The following is an 8,995-nucleotide window of genomic DNA, read 5'->3' as shown; positions in this document are numbered from 1 at the left end:
GATGGAGCCAAGATGTTGCTATCAGATTATTTTGCAAAGGGCTCCTGTACATCAAACTCCTTTTCCCTAGCCTCTGTTTTTGTGGAACTTTATTTACTTCGAAGTCCAAACAAATACTTGAATTTAATTGAAATGCAATTTCCCCCAAGTGCTCTGTGCCTATAAAAATCTTTCTCCTTTTTAGAGATAATTTTATATTTCCTGAACAGAAACACACAGCTTCTTCTTACCCTAAGGCACACTTTTGTTGCCTCAGCATCCTCTGCAGAGCTGCTTTCACCTCCTGGTTCTTGAGGCTGTAGATAAGGGGGTTCAGCAAGGACGTGATCACACTGTACTGAACGGAGACCACTCGCTCCAACACTGAGCCGGAAGCGGGGCTGATGTACCTGAATAGAGCCGTCCCATAGAACAAGAGCACCACGGTGAGGTGGGAGGAGCAGGTAGAGAAGGCTTTGCCTTGGCCCTCCGAATTGCGGATGCTCAGAATGGCAGAAATGATTCTGGAGTAGGAGAAGAGGATCAGGGGAAGCGTCAGCAGCCCCAGAAACGCACTGGACCCTGACAGAAGGAACTCATTGGCTGTGGGATCAGTACAGGACAGAGGGAATAGTGAAGGCAGCTCACAGCAGAAATGGGCGATGATGTTGGACCCACAGAAATGTAATTTGTGGATGAAAAGATTATTCACTAGTGAGTTCAGAAACCCCATCACCCAAGCTGCACCAACCATTGCAGTGCAGAGAGGCCTGTTCATGACCACAGTGTAAAGTAGAGGGTGGCAGACAGCAGCATAGCGGTCATAGGCCATGGCAGAGAGAAGACTGGCTTCAGCACACCCAGAGAGAAGGAAAAAGAAACTCTGGGTGATGCAGCCCGACACTGAGATGCTTTTCTTCTGAGACAGGAAGTTCTGTAGCATTTTGGGCATGGTAACTGAGGAGAAGCAGATATCCAGGAAGGATAGATGTCCGAGGAAGAAATACATGGGGATGTGTAGGTGAGAATCCCCTCTGATCACCAGGATCATCACCAGATTCCCCATCAGAGTCAGGAGGTAAACCCCCAGGAACAGCACAAAGAGCAGAGTCTGGGCATGGCGGTCTTCAGACAGCCCGAGGAGGATAAACTCAGTGAAGAAAGTGAGGTTGTTCATGGTTGTTTATAAATTCCATTCCTAGAAAGAAATCAACTGTACTACAGAATCTGAGTAATTTCTAGTGATCAGAATATCATCCCCACATCCTAAAACTTTTCAGGTAATACTTATATCAGCTTAAGAATAGAAAAGGAAAGCAATTGAGTAATTCCCATTGTGACTGCTATGGGTTGAATTGTTGAAAATATATTGAAGTCCTAACCCCCAGTACCTCATGATGTGACTTTATTTGGAAATAGGGTCATCACAGATGTAACAAGTTAAGATGAGATTATACTGGAGTAGGGCGGGTTCTTAATCCAACATGACTGGTGTTATTATAAGAGAGACGAGATCATGTGAAGACAGACACACAGAGTGAAGACAGCTGTGTGACAACAGAGGCAGAGACTGGAGTGATGTTCTCGCAAGCCAAAAAATGCTAAGGATTGACAGTCATCACCAGGAGCTAGAAAGAGGCAAGGAAGGATTCTTCCCTACAGGTTTCAGGGGTATCGTGGCTATGCTAACATCTTGATTTCAGACTTATAGCCTATAGAACTGTAAGACAATAAACTTCTATTGTTTTAAGTGCCCCAGTTGCTGGTACTTTGTTACATTAGCCCTAGGCAACTAATACAGTGATTTTCGGGTTTCTGCCCCTTGGTCCTTCCCAGCAGGTCTTACTAATTTTGTCAGTGAATATAGAAAACATTTTTGGAATTTAAATTGGATTATATGCTTTGACCATTAAGAGTATACTTATTAGAACAAAGGATGCTTCAAATGAAACTATTTTTGAAAACAGACATTCATTTGCAATTCTTTTTTTATATTTAGGTTTGGATCTTAAAGCCAAAAGCTGTACAACTTACCATCTTATCGCAGACGTTTTGAGATTTGGATGACAATATAGAAAAGAGATTTGAATGATGCTACCAGAGGTTGCAAGAAGCTTTCCAAACATTTCAAGATCCCTTCGAGGGTACGCTATTCTCCAAACTCATACTAGCAAAGCTGGAAAAGTATTTGTATGAATGGGTGGGAATGCCTCAGGAAGGTCTGCTCTGTCCTCAGATCAATGAGGTCAGGCTCTCAAAGTGGGGAGATGGAGGCCCATAGAGACAAGGTGACTTGCACTCAGCTATCAGTGGGACAGCCAGGAATTAAACAATGCTTTACTCTCAGTCCAGTGCTCTTTCTACCACAGCACACCCAGCAGATGAACGACATATTTTTGAGTCATTTAAATTATGTTTAGAGGACTATATAGCTGTGTCTTAAACATAGCACTGTGCTTAAAATAGAAAAGCTGGATCTGAGAACTGAAAGCTATGTAAACTTGAGCAAGTCACTTAACCGTTTTATAGATGTGAAGGTCAATTTTCACATCTATAAAATGGAGCAGTTATATCTTCTCACATGATTGACATGGACTTACTTAAAAAATGCTTTTTAGTGGTTGAGGACCAATTTCTGGAACTAACTCTGACACTAACTTGCTTATTTGGAGAATGTGATCAAATCACTTTAATCTTACTCTACCTTAGTTTTAGCTCATGACCTGATAATCAAATGCTCATTAAATATTTTATTTCCTTCCCTTCACTTTGCTACTGTTGTTATTGTCTTTACTGACTCAGATATGTCTAGGCCATGACTTTTAACTATGTTTATATTTTTCATCAGGATTTGAACTGGATTATTGTAACTACTTTTCCAACAGTCTTCTCAGAACTCGTCTCCACACCCATATCATCTCTCCCTTGTCAGTCCATTTATCCTTGCTATTTTATAAAGCCTGGTAGTGATGACAAGAATAGAAAAGTTACACTAGAAATCCAAGAGAAAAGCATTTGGGAAAATGTCCAACCTCTCTATTTAAAAAAAGTAAAATAAAATAAGAATACGGACCCAATTTTGTGATTTTTCAAAAAAGCTTACAATAATAATTCTAGGAAGATTATGATGAGGGTGATACTATACACTAGTGCTGGCTTTGTAAACTGCACACGTTGAGTCAGCAATCTATCGTTTCTCAGGTTTTGCTAATACTATAACTCAAAAGACCTAAAATGTGACATGTACGGTGATGCACACTCCATTGCTATATGTAAAAAAAAAACAACAACAACAAACAACCTGCCATATCCTATAATGTCTAAGCACCAACTGGATAGAATATATAGCCAATAAAATAATAATCATAAAGACTATAGGGCAACATGAAAACATAGTAATAATAGCTGCTAAACCTAAATATGAAATTTCTGCTTGGTATAATTAGAACTAGTCTTCAAGACTCTTTATCCTGTGGTCTCCCTCAAACTTCCAGCTTCCTTTGCCCTTCAGAGCACTCCTATAAAATTCTTGCTTTAAACTGCACCTCGTTAACAACAGACCTCTTCTGTTTCTCCTTTCATGAGGCACCCAAACAATGTCTTGCTCCTAAAAAAATTTGCTGGTTTAAGAAGATCCATTTCTTAAAGAAGGAGGTAAAGAAGCTACGCCAATAATGAGGTCTCCTAGATTGGAGTCGGCTTTCTGTCTCTCATGATCACTCTTCCCTGGGAGGTTTAGAAAACTTGGTAGGAGGGAACAGATTGAGCTGACCAGTCATTGGGAGGAATTCCAGGGTAAGGAAAAATGGAGAACCTGTTCTGAGGAAGGAGAGGAGCTTTGATGGAAAGGAACTAACTACCTAAAAGAGAGGATAAGAAGAGAGTAAGAAAGTGTGAGCTGTGCGCCTCTAGCCCTAAGCACGGGGAGATTCTCAGTACTCTTTGGGAATATTTGTGGACATGGCACTGGCTTGTCAGATAAAGAAAACTTCCTGTCTCATTCCCAGTTCTGACAATCAACATGTTAACTAGGGGGCATCTCCGCCTCTGAAACTTTCTAGGAGACTGAACTGCCAGTCTGTCTTCTGCAGATTTACTCTTGCCTGGAGGCAGGGAATATGACTTAATGATCTCTTGCTATCCCTAAAGCCCTAAGTTCTTAGGACTTTTAGTCAAAGTCAGGCAAGAGGAAATGAGGACTCCTTCCATTTCCTCCACTCCCACCACCACAGACATTTGAGGAAGTGAACCTCCAGTCCTCCACTGGATGCCTCCTGGCAGCTCCTCTATGCCAAAAGAAGGCCTGCTCTTTTGTCAGGGACCAGGGACATGAAGGGAGGAGACAGAGAGATCCCAGATGGACAGAAGTGCACATAAATCAATATCCCATGAGATTCTACTCCCAGGAAAAAAAAAAAAAACTTCATCTGCTTGTTTACTTTGGGCAAGATACTTTCCCTATGCCTATTTCTATTTCTTTTTTGATGCTATGGGGAATTTGGGTCAGAATAATATTTCTACTAATTGTGCAAACTTATGAAAGTTTCTTTTTTTACCCCTATTGCTGAGCTTGACTGTTCTAAATCTGGCTCCTGTTCGGGGTTCTGAACCAGGATGCCTACTGCCCTCGCTGTTGAGGAAGTGGGATCAGAGAGGGCTCTACCTAACTCTTAGAAAAAGTTAATTTTATTTCTTGACAGTTTTGGGACCCTATGTGGTTGGTTCTGGCTAAACCTAAAGGGCCAGCATTCTCTGCACTGTGAGTTTCCGGGCCCTGCTAGAAGCCATTGGTTCTTGTCAGTCTTCCTCTGGTAACCTACCTCAGTCCTGAGAAGAGCTCCTGACCAGTTTGTAGGAGTCTTATATTTCTTCTAATATTTCACTCCTATTCTCTTTGGCCATCTCTTTGTCAAGATAGCCCTGGGAGGGGAGACTGAGTAAGGACTCCAGGGAACCTGGGACTACTCATCGCTCGCAGGGGAGGCTGCAATAGTCAGAGTCACCTGGGATCTGGTGCTGACTTTAGAGGACTGGCTGTGATATGCAAGTGAGGATGTGGAAAAATTTCCAGGAAGAGCACAAGAAACGGTGCAAAATCTAATAAATAAAGCTCAGTCTAGGGCTTTTCAACCTCAGACACACAAACATATGCACAGAGAGGCCTGAGTGTTTATGTGTGTGCACATGCGCATGCGTGCGCGCGCGCGCGCGCGCACACACACACACACACACACACACAACCATCCACATACTTATATAAAGTCTAACATTCCTTTTTCTCTTTTGGATATATTCCAAATTCTATGAACTTCAGGTATGCTATATTTTTTCCTCACACTCTCATCACATGGTCCTGTAAGAGAAATTAGAACTACGAGGCAAAAACCCTTTAATTTTCTTGATTCCCTACTTATACATGTATTCTCCTGTCCTTTCTTTAGTTTTAGTGGTAGAGGTACTTATCTACCTTTAATCCAAGACTAACACCTGTACCTGGACTTTAACTCCCATTCCTTCCTGAGCCTCTGGGTTCTCCTTCAACTATTCTAATTATCTGTTTTAGCATCCATTTCTTTCTAACACTCATTTGTACCAAGAATACAAACATGTTAAAATATCTCTCTTATTTAAAATTATCCAACTGAAGCATGTTTCACTGGAGCTACTGATTTTCCATTGCATTACTCTGCTCCTTTCACAGCAACTTTTATTGACAGTCTAACTTAACTATATATTACCTGCCCAGGTTTTCTTACACCTCATGCCACAACATTCTGGGTTCTGCATCCAGTATTCCTTTCCTTCTTGTTGCTAGTGACTTCCACAACCAGTATGAATTTTTCTCCAGTACTGGGATGTAAGAAACATCACATTTCAGTCTTCATCTCCTGGATGCCTGAACATCTATCTAATCTCTGGACTCTACATAGTTAAGAAAAAGTTGGGAAGAGTGAGTCATTATTCATCCTGAGCCATCATGAAAATAGCCCTTATCCAGGCCTAACTTTGGAAGGAGTCTGGAGTTCTTCCCTAAGAGGATAAGGTCAGAAAGAGTAGTGGTTTCCCTTAGCAATGGATGCCTGGGCTTTGTTGCCTCATAGACTGTAGGACACCAACTGGGAATGGATGACTAGAAGTACTTACATTTCACACAGGTAGCATAAAGGTGTATATAATCAATTCACTTTATTTAGAGATCAGGCTTAGGAGTAATACATATAGCATTGCTATTTATTTGTGTATTTATTAATACATACACTATATTTTCACAAAAATAAATTTGATATGGCTATATTAAATTTAGCATTGCTGGATTCAAAAATATAAGTGTTCGAAGGGGAATAACTGGAATTCTAGTTTTGAGCAGGTTTAAGAAGGATCTTTTACACAAGAGGCTGACAAACTATGGTTCATAGGCCAAATCCAGCTTACTTGCCTGTTTTTAGTAAAGTTTTATTGGAACACAGCTATACTAATTCATTCACTTATAGTCTATGGCAGAGTAAGTAGTTTCAACAGAGACTGTACATATGAACCACAAGATCTAAAACATTTACTATCTGGCCCTTTAATAAAAAGTCTGCTTACCCCTGCTATTTGCCGCACTAAGAAGCTCATAGTTTATCCTGAGTCATTACAGAACTAGTAGTTAGACGGGGGAAAACTGAGTCTGTAAGCAGACAAAGCACTAAAATGACTCCTGCAGAGTCTAAGAGATAGAGAAAGATCCTGCTCCTGAGTAAGAGAAAGATGGTTCCATTGTGTTTTCAATATTCACCTAATAATCCAACCCTATCTGCTTTGTTATTGTTTTCTAAAATTTAATATATTAAACACTGGAAATAGCTATTTTAATGATTAATAATTAAATTACAAATTTCTTACCTATTTTTATTACCAATTTTTTCCTTACATTCCACTCCTTCCCTCTGGTACCATTTTATTTCTTGTGGAAGTATATCTTTTAGTAAATTATTTAAGTGAGAGATCATAGGTAATAAATTCCCTTAGTCTTTGATCATTCAAAAATATCTTTAGTTTTTCCACATTCAAAAATATCTTTCAATACGTGTCCATGGTGCAAAGAGTAAGTTGTTCTCCAGTCCTTGTTCTCCAAGAGTTTAATTCCTTTCTCTGATGCAAGGACCATTTACCATTTTACATGTATAAACTTTCAGAGATAGTCTATGAGTATAGCTATATGTATGTTGTTGATAATATTTCCACAAAAATGATAGCATAGTCTATACCCTGTTTTGTAACTTTCTTTTTTTCAATTATCAATTTATTTTGAGGATCATTTCATATTGATATATACAGAGCTGCCTTATTTTTAAATAGCTGTCTAGTAGTCCATTGTAGGAAAGTACTGTAATTTATTTAACATGCCAACTTTATAGATGGTGATAGCCAACATTTCATCATTCATTCATTCATTCATTGAGCATCTCTATGGCCAAGGAACTCTCCTAGGTACTAGAGAAGACATTAGTGAAAAAAAAATTGAGCTCTTGCCTGCATAAAGAAATGTTGCAGTGATGATCTTTGTATGCATCTTCCTTTGCATACTTGTGAAAATATTTGTAAGATCAATTCTCAAGAATGAATACACTTGATCAAACCATTTTTTATGGAGATTGCCAGATTCCATGGAAACTGTACCAGTTTTAAACTTTCATCAGCAATGTACGATAGAGGCTGTTTCCCACACTTTTGCCATCAGTGTCTTACCTTTTAACCTTGTCAAGCCAATAGTTTTTAAAAAATCTCATTGTAGTTTTATTTTTCATTGATCTCTATTTTAAGTTAGTTTAAACATATTTTCATATGTTTAAGAGCATATATTGTGTATATGTATATATATATATAATCTTAAAAGTCTATAGATGTAAGATAGTCTTAATAAAAATAGCAACCAGTTTCTTTTAGAATTAGTTGATTTATTTCTAGAATTAAATTCAATTTAGATAGAAGATAGATAGATAGATAGATAGATAGATAGATAGATAGATAGATAGATAGAGTAAACTTTCTGTTCATGTAATTTGCCCAGTTTTCTTCAGTGTTGGCTTTTTTCTCATTAATTCATAACCAATCACTATATTTTAGAGAACTGAGTAATACAAGTTGCAATTTTTCCCTAGTTTTTGTTGTCTTTTTGTTTAAAGTGTTTCTTCCTTGAATAACTTTTTAAATTTTGATATAATTGAAGCTTCGACTGTTTTATCATACTTAGAAAGGCATATTACTTACAACATATTTTGAAATTCTTCCTTATTTTTATAGTTTCATTATTTATCTGTAATCCATTTGGAATTAATTTGGTGTAAGATAGGAATCCAGTTTCATTTTTAACAAAGAGCTATTAGTTATCCCGTGCCATGTAGTGAATAATTCATCTTTAACCTATTGATCTGAATTAGCATCTCTCCCATATTCTAAATTGCCTGCATACATTTGAATTTATTTATAGGCTGTCTATTCTGTATATTTACGCACAAGTGCTACACTGTTTGAATTATTGAATCCTTACCATATGTTTTCATATTTTGAAGGACCTATCAACCGATTACACTTTTTTTCTGGAAATTTGCTGAGTATTCTTGTTTTGGTATTTTTCCCATTGAGTTCTAGAAACAAATCATCTAATTCTAAAACAACTTTGTTTCTTTTTTCATTGAGACCATGTTAAATCCACAGGATTTTTAGATAGATATGAGATCTTCACTATTTGAGTTCTACCATTCAATAACAAGATCTGCTCGTACATTCGTTTAAATCTTTTAGGTCCCTTGATAGAATCTTAAAGTTTTCTACAAATAGCTCTTATACATTTTTAATTGCTTGTTCCTAAGTATTTTATCTTTTCTATTGCAAGTGTAATGTTAATTTCTTCTATTATGTCTTTTAATTGGTTGTTGTTTGAAGATATGAAGATATTAATTTTATATCCAGTGACTTTACAACATCTCTTATCATTTGTAATGGTTTCCAGGATAAATCTCCCAGATTTTCC

General features: G+C 37.9%; 1 protein-coding gene across 1 annotated transcript; it reads right to left on the bottom strand.

Moving 5' to 3' along the window:
- Window positions 1-226: 226 nt before the first annotated feature.
- Window positions 227-1,234, bottom strand: LOC120618587 (olfactory receptor 8S1-like). The gene has a single exon (XM_039882855.1). It carries the CDS (start codon window positions 1,154-1,156, stop codon window positions 227-229), a length of 930 nt encoding a protein of 309 aa, XP_039738789.1. The 5' UTR covers window positions 1,157-1,234.
- Between the last annotated feature and the right edge of the window lie 7,761 nt (window positions 1,235-8,995).

The sequence above is a fragment of the Pteropus medius genome, unplaced genomic scaffold, assembly GCF_902729225.1.
Source record: "Pteropus medius unplaced genomic scaffold, Ma_sr-lr_union100, whole genome shotgun sequence".
NCBI lineage: Eukaryota > Metazoa > Chordata > Mammalia > Chiroptera > Pteropodidae > Pteropus > Pteropus medius.
Note: the sequence above shows the minus strand (reverse complement) of the source record. Positions and strands in the feature narration are given on the sequence as shown.